Here is a 17974-nt window from a genome sequence, read left to right as displayed (position 1 = left end):
TTTCCTGGGGTAGAAAGCCCAAGGACCATTTCCTGCTCAGTTTTCAACAAAGTTTAACGATGGCAGAACAGCTTAAAAACGTACCAGCAAAAGGAAGCAGTCTGTGCCACATGGTTCTGGCTCAATCTTGATTTCTTTGTTCTTGCGTTTATATACATTAGGGGTGGCATGAAAAGCTGGAAAACACAAAACTGTCCTGTTGCCAATGGTTCATCCACTTGACAGGAGGGGGAGGAACAAAATTGAATTAGGGAGCTACTGCAGGAGAATTTAAATATAAACAGCTATCGTCAAGGTGCACAAAACCAAATCATTTCTGACATCAACACACTTCTTCCCAAGCTAGGGGGTACTCGGGGACAACTGTGTTGCTGGTTATTCTGTCCTGACCATGCAAAGCACACTGCACTATAACTGAACAAGAGAAAATAGAATGGGCCCTTTGTAAAACCATCATCAGATCAGAAGCCGGGAACTCTATCGGATAAACTGAAATAAAGAGAAGGAAATGGTGGCTGGGGATGGAAAACAGGAGAGCATTTCAGGGTCACCCCACTCACGGTGAAGGAAGCAGTCGTATTTAAAGCAGCGCCGGCAGAAGAGCGTGTGGAAGGAGTGCAGGGACTGCTCCCGCTGCACGGACTTAGCATTGGGGCCATCGATGTTGGGTGTGCACTGAGGGGGCAGTGCATTGGGGTCTGACATCTCTGTGAGCTCTCGATACCTAGTTAAGAAAAGAGAGGTGAGTTCCTTCCAAGGGAATGTTTGCACTGAGAAAATGCACACTGAGTAGTGACAGTCATCGCGAATGGTCTGCCAAGGGAGAATGGGCCTTTTTTTTATAGGTCTTGATGTATAACCAAGTGGGTTCACCACTGTAATTATGCTGGGCTCGGCGTGTGTCTGAAAGTAAAGGGAGGCAAAGATTTGATAAATATGGTGCTGGAGTAACTCTCCAGAAAAGTGGCAAAATCTTTAAACTTCTCTGCCCAGACTTACTTAAAAGCCAGCAAACGATGTCCCTTAAGATGGGAATGGGCATTCAGAGATAATCAGAAGTGTAGGCCAATCATAATGCACTTACCAGAAATGGGGCTTTTTATTAACCAAAACAAGCTTGTATGAAAGTTTCCCCCCCCCGCCCCCCCGGTGCTCTGCCTGCAGGGGGCAGCTTTCCCTACCTCTCCTTCATGTCATCTGGGACACCATTTTCAGGGAACATTGAGGCAATCGCACTGAAGATCATGTCATTTGGGAACTGTTTCTTGGAACTCTTTTTGTTGCCTGAATTAGAAAGACAAAAAGTTCCTGAGTGCCATAATCAGAATATGCAAACAAAGCTATTCGATCGTTTCTCCTTTTGTCACGGCATTTTGATTAGAGCTGCTCTGTTAACCTAACCATTGACGGTTTAGGAATACATAAAGAAGGTCAGTGCTACCTGGACCTACCTAATAGGCCACCGGTAAATAAGGAAATCAGACTCATCTACATGTTAACAACAAAACCCACAGTCCAGGGGAATTCCCTGGCGCTCTAGTGGTTAGGACTCTGAGCTTTCACTGCCGAGGGCCTGGTCGGGGAACTGATATCCCACAAGCTGTGTGGTGTGGCCAAAAGAAAAAATCCACAGTCCCAGACAGAATCTGGAGGCGAAGACAGAAGTTTTTATGGAGAGACCTGAGTGCAGAAGGACCCCACCATGATATTGACGCTGAAGAACAAGATAGATACTATAACTTCGTTATAACAAGAGAGAGACACTATGTGTCTAGACATATAGTATAATTAGATAACATAAAGTATAACTAAATGTGAAATTAATTAAATAATTAAATATTGACTAACATGGGAAAATGCTCATGATGTATGAGATTAAATAAATAAGGGGTATAAAATTATGTATGGGTATACACACATATGTGGCGTGACACCAATTTCATACACCACATGTGTATGTTAATTTACATATGTACTTTAAAAAAATTGAGGTATAATTGATATATAATATTGTACCCATTTTAGGTGTACATATGTATATTTATATATATACATTGTTTAAGTCTAGAAGGAAATATTAATACTGGTTATTTCTAGGCAGCAGCACAACAGGGTAATTTTATTTTCTTCTTTATAATTTTCCGTACTTTCCAAAGACACTATTTTTATAATTAGAAATGCACAATGATTACTGTCTAAGTTCTCCTACTTTCTTCTTCAGCTAGATCACAGCTATCTTAAACCATTAGTCAGTGAGCACATTTTCCTTTTAAGTGGACCAATGAGAAGCACCAACAGCCTTTAATAAGCAATAAACTTCTGTTTTTGCCTTCCTCCCTCTCACTGTCACTTTCACGGTGGAATTGGGAAGTCGCGCTATTCACCTTCAATAGCATGTCGTTTTCTCTTTCTTGTTACTGGCAGATCCTCTTTGCTGTCATCTTGCTTTCCATCTGAGGTGTCGTTGTGCCCTTCTTCCTCCTCATCGGAGTATTGATTCAGAGCATCTACCAACTCCAAGAAAACAGCATCACTAATCAGGACAGACCCGGGAATCATCTCTGAAATATAAGATTTAGATGGATGAGCAGTGGTCATTTTCTAGTCCATTAGTCCTCCTAGGAAGATTTTCCTGTGTTCACTCCTGAGACCCAGATAGATAATATATGTACATTTTTATGTGGACAACCAGGGAATTACAATAATTGGATTGGCTCATACAACTGCAACAGTTCAGCTGGCTAGAGTGGGAAATCCAGTTATGGGCTTTCTTTTTACTGGGGTCTTCACTTCCTCAGTAATATCAACCTGTATTTATGGTCCAAAATATCACAAAAGTGTTCCAACAATACAAATGGGACAGAGGAAGATGATAAAATGAAAATGTACTTGGTTTTGCTGCTGATGGGTCAGTAGTGACTTCTCTGAATCAAAAGACAGCATACTTGTTTAAAAAATCATACTATCAATATATGGGGTTATACTACAACTTAGGATAAAGCCTCTGAACACTAGGGGGCACTGTGTATAAATAATGCATTTCAACAGCATCACAGCAGCACCCACAATTGTCAAAAGATCAGGTGAGGCTATTGGTTTGCGAGTCCATGGAGAGTCTCTCCCTATCTCCCCTTCGTACACACTAACGCCTTTTCTAGAACTACAACTAAATACAAATGACTTGCCTTTGAAATCGTATACAAGCCACTGTGTCCCTGTCCTTTGAAGTAAAAGGCTTTTGCTTTAGTCTCCCAGGTCTTCCCTGAGTCACCAAAAGACTGGCTCAAGAGGTAACGATCAGGAAACGTGAAGATGCAGAAACAAAGGATAGCTGTTGGGCCAGGAAACTGGTAACAGTTTAGACTATAAACCTACAACGTAGGAGAACCACCGTAGTCCCAGTTCCCCGAAAGATATAGATACAGGCCTGACACATGTTCCTAAGTTGTCTTACAAAACGCAGACCCCCACCAGAGGAAAACTGCTGACCACAAGTATGCAGACCCTAGACTGGTTGAAACCAGAAAGTTGATGATGCTTGAAATTTCACCCTGATGCCAACCAATCCAAGCATTGGGCACCAGCTGATCGTGCGCCCTGCGGCCCCTTCCTCACATTGCCTTTAAAACCCCTTCTGTGAAAGCCATCAGGGAGTTCCGGTCCTTTGGGCATGGCCTGTCTTTTCTCCTTGCTTGGCACCCTACAATAAATGCCGTACTTTCCTTCACCCCAACCTGGTGTCAGAAGATTGGCTTTACTACATGCGGACAAGCAGACCCAAGTTTGGTTTGGTAACTTTGACTTTTGGTTTGGTAATTCTGACTTTTAGGAAAGTCAGAATATTCTAACCAACTTCTGGGAGATCCAGGGGGTATCTGGATCTAAGGAGAGAGGTTATACTCATTGCCAGTCTCACAGAAAGGGAAACAAAGAACAAAACAGCCTTGGATGGATTTATGGAAAACTCCTAAGATCAAACTTATTTGTTCACTAAACTTTCTCTCTAGCCACTGATTACTTTTATGTCCCATCTCCTTTGTTTGGCCATGCCACGTGGCTTGCGGGATCTTAGTTCCCCAACCAGGGATTGAACCCGGGTCCCTGGCAGTGAGAGCTCGGAGTCCTAACCACTGGACCATCAGGGAATTCCCCCAACTCCTTTTAAAATTGAACAGGGGTGTTGGTAATATAAAATGTTTACTCCCAGCCATGTGGTGACATTGAAATATTCTTCAGTGTATACACCATGAGGCAGCAGATAAAAGCAACACAATGCTGCATCAGATAAGAGGCACCATCCTAACAAAGTCCAGGAGCCCAGCGCCACTACCTTCTTCACCGTGCACTTTGCCGTCGTAGTTATTGATCAGCTCCTCAATGAAAGTCTCATCTTCTTCTTTCACCTCATCTCCCATGTAGGGAATATTGCACAAAACTGTCTCATCTTCTACCTGAAATCAAAGCAGATGTGATTCATTCCATGAATCCACTGTGAAGCTCCTCTTTCCTGTTTAAAGGAACCTTTGCCAAGCCTTTTTTGCTGCTTTGAAGCCCCTGAAAATGCCTTTGGTTACAAAGTTAACTACATTTTTTTTTTTTTTTTTTTTTTTTTTTTTTTTTTTTTGCGGTACGTGGGCCTCTCACCACTGCGGCCTCTCCCGTTGCAGAGCACACACTCCGGACGCGCAGACTCAGCAGCCACGGGCCCACGGGCCCAGCCCACGGGCCCAGCCGCTCCGCGGCACGCGGGATCTTCCCGGACCGGGGCACTAACCCGTGTCCCCTGCATTGGCAGGTGGACTCTCAACCACTGCGCCACCAGAGAAGCCCCAAAGTTAACTACATTTTAAAGACTGGCCATTTTGTTTTGCCAACAAAACCTCAAATGGAAGGGGGTAATGCTACTCTTGGAAGAAAAAAAGAAGTCAGTTTTACTATTGGAGAATATTAACTACCAAATGTTAAGCTGGATATTAACAATGATATTTTCACCAACATCTAGAATGTGACAGCACATTTCTTTTTCACAGTGATTCCATCTATTACGTCATTTTATCCACTAAACATCATTGTGAACTAGGTACAAATATCACATAAACAACAGCCTAAAAGGTCTTCAATTCTAATTCTTCTCATAAGTGGAGAGACAGATGAAAGGAAGGCTTCCAAGAGTATAATCTGCAGTATAACTGGAATGTTTATAACAGAAACTGGCAACCATAAAGTATTTGTATATTCTATTATATAGACTAAGACTAACCTCGGATAAACATAATAAAAAATTATGATTACAATTCAAATTACTCACACTCAGTGGGAATCTAAAGTCAATTGCAGTACAAGCTATGTATATTTTCTGGCAATAAACAATACTAATGGATCATTTTTATTTTATTCTATTTTATTTTATTTTATCTTATTTTATTTTTTGGTTCAGCAGAGAACGTTCATTCTTAGTTCTCCAACTATCAAGTAAAATTACTCTGAAGTTTTCTTCTAAGAGATGATTTCCTTCTGTAAACCTATACCCTATTCCAGTCAGCAGAACTGCTATCTGACACCAGGCATGATAAGCGATTGCCATGATATTTAGAGAGGACTGATTATCAGAACCACAAATAATCCTAGTGGGAGTCAGCATAAAGGCGCAGATGAAAGGACTGTAGATCCATGTGCACCTCTGTTATCTTAGTTGCTTTCATAGCATCTTGCCTTTAGGGGATTAGGAAAGGATTGCTCCATCAGCAGGGAGTTGTCAACCTGCTGAAAGAAGTGTCTGATTTAGACTGCATTTAACTGCACATAATGTTATAAAATTGGGCCAAGGTAGTAAAGGAAAATTGGACTCTTGCCCAGTCTCTTTCATTCAAAAAAGAACCAGCATCAATTCTGAGGTACACTTCAGAGAGCACAAAATCTAACAAGTTAGAACAACTTGCAATATGTGTTTTTCAGAGTCAATAAATTACAAAAACATTCTGCTCTGCAGGTCCAAGCTTTGTTAAGTATATTCTGACAATATTTACCCTGAGAGGAGTGCCAGCATATCAACATTAAAAAAAAAAAAAATCATTAAGTTTAAACAATCACCACGGTACTTTCAATACGTACCATAAAGTTCTGCTGGAGAGGCGACCAGGAATACATGATGGGAACCAACGCAACTGTGTTCAGAGACCTCATTAACATATGCTGGCTTGCAAATCCTGGGAAAATGCTCTCTATGGTACACTGAAATATAAGAAATGACATGGAAAGGGAAGGGCAAGCACACAGCCCAAGAGAGAATTGGAGTTTCCTTCCAAAATGATCCCAGTAGCCTTCTACTTCTTACAAATTAATAAGCTGAGGGTTTTGTAACAATCAGCTCCTAAAAGGAACAACTCAAGTGTAAACCTGTGGGAAGCAGGAACTGTCTCTTATCCACCTGTGCATCCTCTACAGAGTCCAGCACAGTGCCTCCCACACTCAACTGATGTTTATCTCAATCTAAAACTGTTGGTCTCCTTGGGCTGAACCCAACAGCAAAGGGCCTCTGAGAGTCCTGGGAGATAAGGAGGAAGATAAGGAAGTTTTCCTGAAGACCTAAACTTTAAGACAGTGGACATCAACTTAGCTGCATAGCTTGATGGGGACAGTACAGGGGGAAGCAAAGTAGTAGAGAGATCACAGTCACATTCTGCTTTGGGAAAGAAAGTTGCTCTCAATAAACTATCTGCTTTTTATATTTAAAAAATATTATCTCTATAAGAAACTAGGATGATTTTTTAGTTTAGAGAAAGGGATGTCCCTTTGATCAATATACTCCTATCCATTATCCACGGCATTCCTTTCCCAATTTCAAAGTAGTGGAGGTGCCAAACAAGACACAATAAAGGCTGCTTTGAAGCTTGTACACAGAGCCCAGGATGGTAGACAGTAAACGTCTTATTTTTCTATGAAAAACTCATGATTATACTCATTAACTGAGGAGAACAATTACCATCCCAGTTATTCAAAGATGACTACAGTAGCTGTATCCATTATCCTTATTTTCTAATATCACAAATACAGAAAAAAACCCTTAAGTTCAAGGAAGAGAGGAAGGCTGAGCTTAGACACTGGAAGTACCTTTTTGAGAAAAGGATGCCCACTCACAGGCTTCATCAACTGAACAGGTTGGACACGAAGCTTCTTCCATTCTTCATTGAGGATCTGGGTTTTTTCTTGAACTTTTGCAAAATTTGCTACATACAGAGCCTAGCAGAGCCAAAGAAAAAACTGTTAGGATTTCAAGAGAAGACTAAGAAAAAAGAAATCCAACCCCTCCATATTGGATCAATATGTTAAAATACATAACCCTTCAGTTAAGAAGTGTTTTTACCTTTGCACCCATATTCGCCTGAAGCCGTTTAAGTTGCCGAAGTCGCATGTATTCAGATTTAACTTTCCTCTTCCAGTAAGTGATACATTTGGAAGTTGGGGGGTTCGGTATATCCATTTTGCTGTAATCAAAGAGAGGCAGAGACGACAAACAGCATTCAACTGCCTGGAAATGAAGCATTCCACAAATTCAAATAAACATGGTCAATTATGCTTTCATTCCCGTTACGTTTAGTCATAAAAACGTAAGCTTAAAGAACCCAAATCTATGAGTTCAACAGAAACTTCCAATTAAGAAAAGATTTCATACCAGCAATTTCTGGTCTGATTACCCACAAGCTTAGCCTCTGTCCTCCTGTGGTACCTTGTTTTTAATTTAGCTCTCAAGAAGTTCTTTCACAGATATTTAGGAACTTGGATTACTTGGAAATTTGGAAGTCTACCCACTACCTTATTAAGAGAAATGTTTAGCAAGAACTAAGTTAATACCAAAGAGCTTCGTGGAAAGATCCACCCACAGGATAAAACTACACCCGCCAAACTGCCTAAATCTACCACATGCCTAGCAATAAAGGTCGGATATGACAACAGCATAATCTTATCTCCAAATCAAGACACATGGAAATATAACATTGCAAATCAAATAACATTGCAAATCACTTTTTTGGGGGGGCAGTGTTTGAATTAAGGTTCACAGTTTTAAAGAAGTACTTATTGTACCACACTCTACCTACCTCGTAGAATGCAGGGCAAAGGGTATAGTTTTACAGGTGTCTTCTGTTCTTCAGAGGAATGGCAAGACACAAAGGCCAAACAAATGTTCAGCTTTTCAAAGGAGAACAGACAGTGGTTTCAAGTCAGTGGAGCATGTTTAGACCCTGATTCCCTCAGTAGGATGCTCCCTAAGAACTATGAAGACTTTGAGGTCTCTGCTACCACTATATCTGCATATAAGTCAGGTCCTAATAATACTTGATGCCATTTGAGAAGTGTGCTTTATTTTATTGAATTCTACCCTTCCAGTCATACATACAAATATATTCTCACAATTACCAAGTGTGCTTTTCTGCACCAATTTCTAGGCTCAGCCAGCAGGTCCAAAAATTAATATTTTAGAGAAAGAACAAATATTAAGTGCATGTAAAAATTCAATAAAATCTGCAAGGTTATGTTTTCATTCTACATCAACTACTTAGGTTTCCTGGAGAACGAAGCCTATTTATTTCACCTAACATTCTACATTTCTAAAAACATTACAAGGAGCTATGAAGAGCCAAAATTTGAAACAGAAACTAAAGTTTAGAAGCATTTTATTTATTTATTTGTCTGCATCGTGCGGCATGTGGGATCTTAGTTGCCCGACCAGGGATCGAACTTGTGTCCCTTGCAGCGGAAGTGCAGAGGTTTAACCACTGGACCGCCAGGGAAGTCCCCTAGAAGCATTTTTAAATTACCTGTTTTCACCCATAAGAAATGACAGCACAGACAAGAAAGCAGCAAAATTTAACCCACTGTCACACATATGCCACCACCAGATCATAATTATATCTCATGCTACTGGACTTCAAGAGGACTATATCTGAATGTTTCATTTAAAGAACCAGATGGATTGGTGTAATGCTATGTTAAACTTAAAGGATAAATGAAGTAAGGACAGAATAGCAAAGAAGCAGACAGACTCACTGTGTTTACTGTTAAAGCAATCAAGTGATTCAAGCTCTTAAAAACAGAATTCTCTGTGAGTTAAATATTATCTCTCTGGCGGAAGGGAATTTAACAACGACAATACCATAACCTAAGAATTTGAATCCCAGAAGCTAAGGTACTACGGTGCTGGGTTATAACAAAAATTAAGCAGACCTGAATTTCTTTCCTATAAATTACAGCATCTCTCTTCTTCCTACAACTTTTAAGTACTTCTCATGCCTCTATGGAATGGGGACCAAAAGAGGGACTCTTTTTTAGAATGAAAAAACCATTTAAGAACATACACCCTGCTCACATGTAATATTAAGCAGTTGCTCATATAATTTCTGCCCTGAACAAGCTTAATAATAATCTGCTTTAGGAAATGAAAAAATGATTCAAATCTAGGACAAAATGCCTCCCTAAGAAACCTTAGGTTACCCTTATCGAGACCCACATGACCCAAACAATTGGTTTTGTACTGCAATCCCTCTCCCATTCCCTTTGGAACTCATTTTCCCCTTTTTTCACTTTTTAAAATTTTTTCATAAATTTCTTTATTTTTGGCTGTGTTAGGTCTTCATTGCTGCGCGCAAGCTTTCTTTAGCTGCGGTGAGTGGGGGCTACTCTTTGTTGCGGTGCGTGAGCTTCTCATTGCGGTGGCTTCTCTTGCTGCGAAGCACGGGCTCTAGGCGCGTGGGCTTCAGTAGTTGTGGCTCTTGGGCTCTACAGTGCAGGTTCAGTAGTTGTGGCACATGGGCTTAGTTGCTCCGAGGCATGTGGGATCTTCCCTGACCAGGGCTCGAACCTGTGTCCCCTGCATTGGCAGGTGGATTCATAACCACCGCGCCACCAGGGAAGCCCTCCCTTTTTTTTTTTTTTTTTGCGTTACGCGGGCCTCTCACTGTTGTGGCCTCTCCCGTTGCAGAGCACAGGCTCCGGACGCGCAGGCTCAGCGGCCATGGCTCACGGGCCTAGCCTAGCGCTCCGCGGCATGTGGGATCTTCCCGGACTGGGGCACCAACCCGTGTCCCCTGCATCGGCAGGCAGACTCTCAACCACTGCGCCACCAGGGAAGCCCTCCCCTTTAAAAAAAAAAAAAATTATTTATTTGTTTGGCTGCGTTGGGCCTTAGTTGCAGCATGCGGGATCTAGTTCCCTAACCCAGGATCTAGTTCCCTAACCAGAGATCGAACCCAGGTCCCCTGCATTGGGTGCGTGGAGTCTTGACCGCTGGACCACCAGGGAACTCCCACTCATTTCCCTTTTTGAAACAGTAAGCTTAAGGTAGGTTGCTCCATCCATTTAAAACTGGAGACCAGGAATCCCCTGGTGGTCAGTGGTTAGGACTCTGCATTTTCACTGCCAAGGGCCTGGGGTTCAATCCCTGGTTGGGGAACTAAGATCGTGCAAGCCATGCAGCACAGCCAAAAAAAAGAAAAGGAAAGAGAGAGAAAGGGAGAGGGGGGGAGAGAGAGAAAGAGAGAGAGAAAAAGGAAGGAAGGAAGGAAAGGGTCCCAGTCATTGAGCCGCAGCCGAGGACTCAGCAGCCTCCCCTCGAGCCCCCTCGCTTCCTGACGCTCCGTCCCCCCAACCCGCCGTCTTCTGTCTTACGCAGGTGCAGGTCGTTTCCACCAAGGAAAAGGAATCATATGGTATGTCCACTATCCAGAACCTCCACTCTTTCGACCCCTTTGCTGATGCCAGTACGGGTGATGATCTGCTTCCTGCTGCCGCTGAGGATTATAGCCATCTAAGAATTTAACAGAGAAATGGCAGGAAGACCCTTACTACTGTCCAAGGGATAGCTGATGATTACGATAAAAAGAAACTAGTGACGGCGTTTCAGAAGAAATTTGCCTGCAATGGAACTGTAATTGAGCGTCCAGAATATGGAGAAGTAGTTCAGCTACAGGGTGACCAGCGCAAGAACATATGCCAGTTCCTCGTAGAGACTGGACTGGCTAAGGACGATCAGCTGAAGGTTCATGGGTTTTAAGTGCTCCTGGCTCACTGAAGCTTAAGTGAGGATTTCCTTGCAATGAGCAGAATTTTCCTTCTGTCCCTTGTCACAAGTTTAAAAACCTCACAGCTTGTGTAATGTAACCATTTGGGGTCTGCTTTTAACTTGGACTAGTGTAACTCCTTCATGCAATAAACTGAAAAGAGCCATGCTGTCTAGTCTTGAAGTCCCTCATTTAAACAGAGGTCAAGCAGTAGGCACCTAGCAGTGTCCGGCCTGAAACAAAGCAATAACAGCGATGTTTCAGCCAAGTCCAGAGCCCCAAGATCACAGGCGGCTATGTCTGGCCAGAAGCTCCTCAGCAATCCCTCTACAGAGTTCCCTGCCCTAAGAGAATGTTGCCACCTGAACAGCCCTCGGTGAAGCTGAGAGTGGAGGATGGGGTGAGGCAGCGACGGCAGCTGTACTGCTAGAGGGAGTCTTTGATCATCAGGGGAAAGATCCCGTGGTATCTCCAACGTGACCAGGTGGGCAGAGCTTAGAGCAGCCACCTTCCTTCTATTGAGGTGACAGGACATCTGGCTTGCCACCAAGGTCTTTTTGACCACACATATCCTAGCTGATCGATGTCCAAACTAGAATGTGAGGCCAACCTTCTATCAGAGTTAAACTTTTGACAAGGGAACCAATTTCAAACCGATGTATCAGTCATGTAGCTGTAGAGCTCGCAACTTACTAGCAACAGCTGCCCGATGCCACGTGAAGTAACAAACTGTTTTTTTTCCTTCATATTAATGTTATGTATTGTATTTAAACCCTTATTTAAATAAAACTTTTCAGAAACAAAAAAAAGAGAAGAAAGAAAGAAAGAAAAAAGGGTAAAAATGGAGGCCAAGTAATGGAAAAGAATCCACAGCTGCTAGGGTGCGCGCGCGCGCGCGCGTGTGTGTGTGTGTGTGTGTGTGTGTGTGTAGATTTCTTAGAGGAGATGGCCACAGGAAAACATCACTATTTTTATTATAAAAGGAGTTATAGTTGAAATGTGATCTCCTACAGTCTGCCAAAAGAGATGACTGTGAGCACACCACAACAGTCTAATAATTAATGGCACTATTTCTATTTACTTATTTATTTGGCTGCATTGGGTCTTCGTTGCTGCACGCGGGCTTTCTTTAGTTGCGTCAAGCGGGGGCTACTCTTCGTTGCGGTGTGCGGGCTTCTCATTGCGGTGGCTTCTTGGTGCGGAGCACAGGCTCTAGGCACACGGGCTTCAGTAGTTGTGGCACGTGGGCTCAGTAGTTGTGCCTTGCGGGCTCCAGAGCACAGGCTCAGTAGTTGTGGCACACGGGCTTAGTTGCTCTGTGGCATGTGGGATCTTCCCGGACCAGGATTTGAACCCGTGTCCCTGCATTAGCAGGTGGATTCTTAACCACTGCGCCACCAGGGAAGCCTCACTATTTCTAATTTTACTCAAGTGCTTTATTTGGCCAGAGCAGTAGACCCATGTACATGAAAATGTCACTGCGTTTTAACCAATCATAATGTATAATGAGCCATGCTTCCTCCTTTTACAATTTAAGTGATATTTGAATCTCATGTGACCATGGGTCAATATTTATTTTGCTTGGCTTTTTAATGTGTTTTCGGTGTCTCAAAAAGTTTATTTGGCAGTTGGCCAATCCCCACAAAGTGAATGAGGAAGATGAAACATACTGTTTGGAACAGATAAGTTTGATTAAAATAAACACCTGAAACACAGCCATAGGATGGGTTTTCACAGCATCTGGACATTAACAACAGCTATCACTTCCAAGATTACATATAAAAAAAAAAAGCAAACAAACAAAAAACTCAGCATTCACTAGAACAGATTTGGAGAAATGGGTCCATTCATCTTAGGCAAAGGAAGTGGCACACAAAAAATACTTTAAATTTTACTAGATCTGTTATTTAGTTACTTATATACACAAAACACTATTTATATCCCAGTTAAGTACTAAGCTAAGAGCTTTTCATTACATTCACCTATACATTGAGAATAAACTCCAAAATATGCTATTATGGTCAAGAAGTTTAAAAATAAGTCTTCATCTAAATAACTCCTGCAACTCAATAAAGAACCCAATAAAAAGTGGGCAAAAAATTTGAACAGAGGGCTTCCCTGGTTGCGCAGTGGTTAAGAATCCGTCTGCCAATGCAGGGGACACAGGTTTGAGCCCTGGTCAGGGAAGATCCCACATGCCGCGGAGCAACTAAGCCCGTGTGCCACAACTACTGAGCCTGTGCTCTAAAGCCCACGAGCCACAACTACCGAAGCCCACGCGCCTGGAGCCGGTGCGCCGCAACAAGAGAAGCCACCGCAATGAGAAGCCCGTGAGCTGCAACAAAGAGTAGCCCCCACTCGCGGCAACTAGAGAAAGCCTGCGCACAGCAACGAAGACCCAACACAGCCATAAATTTAAAAAATAATAAAAAATAAAAATTTGAACAGATACTTCACCAAAAAAGATACAGAAATGGCAGATAAGCACACAAAAAGATGCTCGACATCATTAGTCATTAAGGAAATGCAAATTAAAACCACATTGACATAACTATTATACAACCACAAGAATGGCTAATATTAAAAAGAGTTATAATACTAATTGCTGGTAAGGATGTGGAACAACTGGAATCCTCATACATTGCTGGTGGGAATGCAAAGTGGTACAGCCACTTTGCAACATTATTTTTTTTACTTTATTTTTATTATTATGATTTTTTTGGCCGTACTGCGTGGCTTGTGGGATCTTAGTTCCCAGACCAGGGATCAAACCTGCATCCTCAGTAATGAAAGTGCAGAGTCTTAACGACTAAACTTGGCTGTACTGGGGAATTCCCTGGTACAGCCTCTTTGGAAAAGTTTGCCAGGTTTTTTAAATTATTATTATTCTTTTTAATTTTTTTGGCTGCATTGGGTCTTAGTTGCGGCACGTGGGATCTTTTGTTGCAGCACGCGGGCTTCTCTCCAGTTTCTCTCTAGTTGTGGTGCGCAGGCTCCAGAGCGCATGGCCTCTCTAGTATTGGCGCATGGGCTCAGTAGTTGCAGCATGTGGGTTTAGTTGCCCTGTGGCATGTGGGATCTTAGTTCCCCAACCAGGGATCGAACCCACATCCCCTGCATTGGAAGGCGGATTCTTAACCACTGGACCACCAGGGAAGTCCCGCCAGTTTTTTTTTTTTTTAATAAAGTTAAATATATACTTACCGTAAAAGCTGGCACACAATTTCTAATTATTTATCCAAGGGAAATGAAAACATATGTACATAAAGACCTGTACACAAATGTTCAGAGCATCTTTATTCGTAACAGCCAAAAAGTGGAAATAACACAAATATCTATGGATTGGTGAATGTATACAAAGTGCAGTGTATACGTACAATGGAATACTACTCAGCAATAAAAAGGAACAAACAGTTCCTGTATATGCAAAATATATCGCAAAAGCATTATGCTAAGCGAAAGAATTCAGACACAAAAAACTTCATACTTTATGATTCCACTTACATGACATTCTACTAGAATGTTTCTAGAAAGGGATTAAATGGAAAGAAGCATAAAGGAGATTTTTGAGATGATGAAAATGTTCTATACCTTGCTTGTGGTGAAGGTTATATGACTATGTACTTTTATGAAAACTCACTGAGTTTCTGGGCACTATACACACAGAAAGAACCTTACTAACAAGAAGTTGCGACACTGAATTCTTTTTTTTTTTTTGCGGTACGCGGGCCTCTCACTGCTGTGGCCTCTCCCGTTGCGGAGCACAGGCTCCAGACGCGCAGGCTCAGCGGCCATGGCTCACGGGCCTAGCCGCTCCGCGGCATGTGGTATCTTCCCGGACCAGGGCACGAACCCGTGTCCCCTGCATCGGCAGGCGGACTCTCAACCACTGCGCCACCAGGGAAGCCCCTGAATTCTTATTTAAAATAAAATTATAGCATTAATATTTTCTAGTGTTTCTTTATTAAAAGAATCAGGTCACGTGCACTTGAGACAATGGTGATAAATATCAAAGCAGGATTAGTTTTTATGAGACCCAAACGCTGGCTCTTAGGACGTACAACACTGATTCAGAAGAGTTAAAGGAACTTCCTAATAGGCTAGAGTCCTACCTTGGCTGGTTCTGCATTACACTAGCATAAAGCTTAATATTTATTGACTGCTGGGAATTCCAGTGGTTAGGACTCCATGCTCTCACTGCCAAGGGCCCGGGGTCGATCCCTGGTTGGGGAACTAAAATCCCATAAGCCGCATGGCTTGGCCAAAACAACAACAACAACAACAAAAAATATATATATATATAGACTGCTCATTATCATTCAGTAAAACAAGACTTTTTAGTTATTCCATTTTGAATCAAAATATTAGGGCAAGTGTGTCAGAGAACACAACACATCAGAGGCACTGAACTCTACCCATTGAGGAACTCTTGACTTTAAGTTTTGGAGGACTGAAGTCCCCATTGACAGTCTGTTGGACTAAAGAGGCCAGGAAAGAGCCCAATACACAGTTTGGACAAATTAAAGACAAACAAACAAAACCAGGAACTTTCTGGAATGGAGGTGTTCTCTAAAAGAAGTTTTTCCTTTTAAAACCCTCTCCCTCAATCTTAATCTGATATAATTCTCTTCATCTTTCTCAACATATTTTTATTTTAAAAAATTTTGTTCTTTTGTTTTATCTTTTAGATTTCACATATAAAAGAAAACATATAGTATTTGTCTTTTTCTGTCTGACTTCAAGAAGCATAATGTCCTCCAGGTCCATCCATGTTGTTGCAAATGGCAAAAAAAAATTTTTTTTCTTTAAATATTTATTTATGGCTGTGTCGGGTCTTAGTTGCAGAAGGCGGGATCTTTTATTGCAGTGCACGGGCTTCTCTCTAGTTGTGGCACGAGGGCTCAGTAGCTGCGGCGTGTGTACTTAGCTGCTCCTCAGCATGTGGGATCTTAGTTCCCTGACCAGGGATCGAACCTACGTCCCCTGCATTGGAAGGAGGATTTTTTTTAAAATTTATTTATTTGTTTTTATTTTTGCCTGTGTTGGGTCTTCATTGCTGTGAGCGGGCTTTCTCTAGTTGCGGCAAGCGGGAGCTACTCTTCGTTGTGGTGCGCGGGCTTCTCACTGTGGTTTCTTGTCTTATTGCAGAGCAGGGGCTCTAGGCGTGCGGGCTTCAGTAGTTGTGGCACGCAGGCTCTAGAGCGCAGGCTCAGTAGTTGTGGCGCACAGGTTTAGTTGCTCCACGGCATGTGGGATCTTCCCGGGCCAGGGCTCGAACCCGTGTCCCCTGCATTGGCAGGCAGCTTCTTAAGCACTGCACCACCAGGGAAGCCCCTGGAAGGTGGATTCTTAACCACTGGACCACCAGGGAAGTCCCCAAATGGCAAAAATTTTATGGCTGAGTAATATTCTGTATATGTGTGTGTGAGTGTGTATGTATCTCATATGTTATCCATTCATCTGCTGATGGACACTTAGGTTGTTCCCATATCTTGGCTATTGTAAATAATGCTGCTTTGAACACTGGAGGCAAATATCTTCTTGAATTAGTGTTTTCATTTTCTTCAGATAAATACCCAGAGGCGGAATTGATGGACTGTATGGCAGTTTTATTTTTAATTTTCTGAGGAACCTCCATACCGTTTTCCATAGTGACTGTACCAATGTACATTCCCACCAACAGTGCACCAAGGTTCCCTTTTCTCCACATTCTCACCAGCATTTGTTATCTCTTGTCTTTTTTGGTAAAAGTCATTCTAACAGGTGTGAGGTGGTATCTCACTGTGGTTTTTACTTGTATTTATTTCCCTGATGATCAGTGATGACGAGCATCTTTTCACGTGCCTGTTGGCCATCAGTTTGTCTCCATTGGAAAAATGCCTATTCAGCTCCTCCGTCCTGTTTTTTTCTCTTTCTCTGTAGTTAACTATCCTTTGTAGAAATGTAATGTGTTTTTAGTATTGCTGCCTCAAACCTTCTTTGGGAAGTAGCTAGTCAACAAAGTAGAGACTTTTTAAAGTTAGTACAAGACAGGAAAAAGATATACTTAGTGAAATAAATTGTTACAATTTTCACATAAGGCACAAATCAAGGGCAGGAATTGTTACCTGGAGAACTAAGGAAGCCAGGTTTCAGATCTCAAGAATTAAAGAGACATAAATAATACTTTAAATGGTTTTAAAAGGCATGCTAATTCAAAGGCAAGTATAAGAGAAACAAGTCCAACCAACTACATTTTCTCCCCTTTTCCCTTCTCATGAAAGTCTTCTTGGGAATAAAATTTCATTTTTAATCCTAGGCTCCTTATTCTAGTGCTGTTTCAAAGAGAATTAAAGTAACACCGGACTTCTCTGGTGGTGCAGTGGTTAAGAATCCACCTGCCAATGCAGGGGACATGGGTTCGAGCCCTGGTCGGGGAAGATCTCACATGCCGTGGAGCGACTAAGCCCGTGCACCACAACTTCTGAGCCTGCTCTCTAGAACCCGTAAGCCACAACTACTGAAGCCTGTGCACCTAGAGACTGTGATCCGCAACAAGAGAAGCCACCGCAATGAGAAGCCTGCACACCACAATGAAGAGTAGCCCCCACTCACCACAACTAGAGAAAGCCTGCGCGCAGCAACCAAGACCCAAGGCCGCCAAAAATAAAATAAATTAAATAAATTATTTTTAAAAAAATAATTAAAAAAAAGAATCCGCCTGCTAAAGCACAGGACACGGGTTCGAGCCCTGGTCCGGGAAGATCCCACATGCCACGGAGCAACTAAGCCCAGGTGTCACAACTACTGAGCCTGCGCTCTAGAGCCCGCAAGCCACAACTACTGAGCCCACGTGCCACAACTACTGAAGCCCGCGTGCCTAGAGCTGGTGTTCCACAACAAGAGAAGCCACCACAATGAGAAGCCTGAGCACCGCGACG

The 17974-nt window shown here is 42.4% G+C and overlaps 1 protein-coding gene and 1 pseudogene across 4 annotated transcripts in view; one reads left to right on the top strand and one right to left on the bottom strand.

Moving 5' to 3' along the window:
* Positions 1–17974, bottom strand: part of EZH1 (enhancer of zeste 1 polycomb repressive complex 2 subunit) — a 31926-nt gene that overhangs the window by 12204 nt on the left and 1748 nt on the right. Inside the window, exons 1-10 of one of the 3 annotated variants that reach the window (XM_082678623.1) lie at positions 10663–10795; positions 8097–8187; positions 7364–7484; positions 7111–7239; positions 6112–6231; positions 4331–4451; positions 2385–2561; positions 1182–1284; positions 561–724; positions 85–176 (exon numbers count right to left, since the gene is read on the bottom strand). In XM_082678623.1, coding sequence (XP_082534749.1) covers positions 85–176; positions 561–724; positions 1182–1284; positions 2385–2561; positions 4331–4451; positions 6112–6231; positions 7111–7239; positions 7364–7480 — 1023 coding nt within the window. In that variant the 5' untranslated portion in view covers positions 7481–7484; positions 8097–8187; positions 10663–10795. Of the gene's footprint in view, positions 1–84; positions 177–560; positions 725–1181; positions 1285–2384; positions 2562–4330; positions 4452–6111; positions 6232–7110; positions 7240–7363; positions 7529–8096; positions 8188–10662; positions 10796–17974 lie in introns of those variants that run through there. The other 2 variants (XM_082678624.1, XM_082678622.1) reach the window with 2 other exon arrangements.
* Positions 10669–11220, top strand: LOC309837810 (eukaryotic translation initiation factor 1-like; annotated as a pseudogene). Its single transcript has one exon. The product of its transcript is annotated as a eukaryotic translation initiation factor 1-like (transcript).

The sequence above is a fragment of the Grampus griseus genome, assembly GCF_964374135.1.
Source record: "Grampus griseus genome assembly, chromosome: 20".
In the NCBI taxonomy this organism is placed as follows: domain Eukaryota; kingdom Metazoa; phylum Chordata; class Mammalia; order Artiodactyla; family Delphinidae; genus Grampus; species Grampus griseus.
Note: the sequence above shows the minus strand (reverse complement) of the source record. Positions and strands in the feature narration are given on the sequence as shown.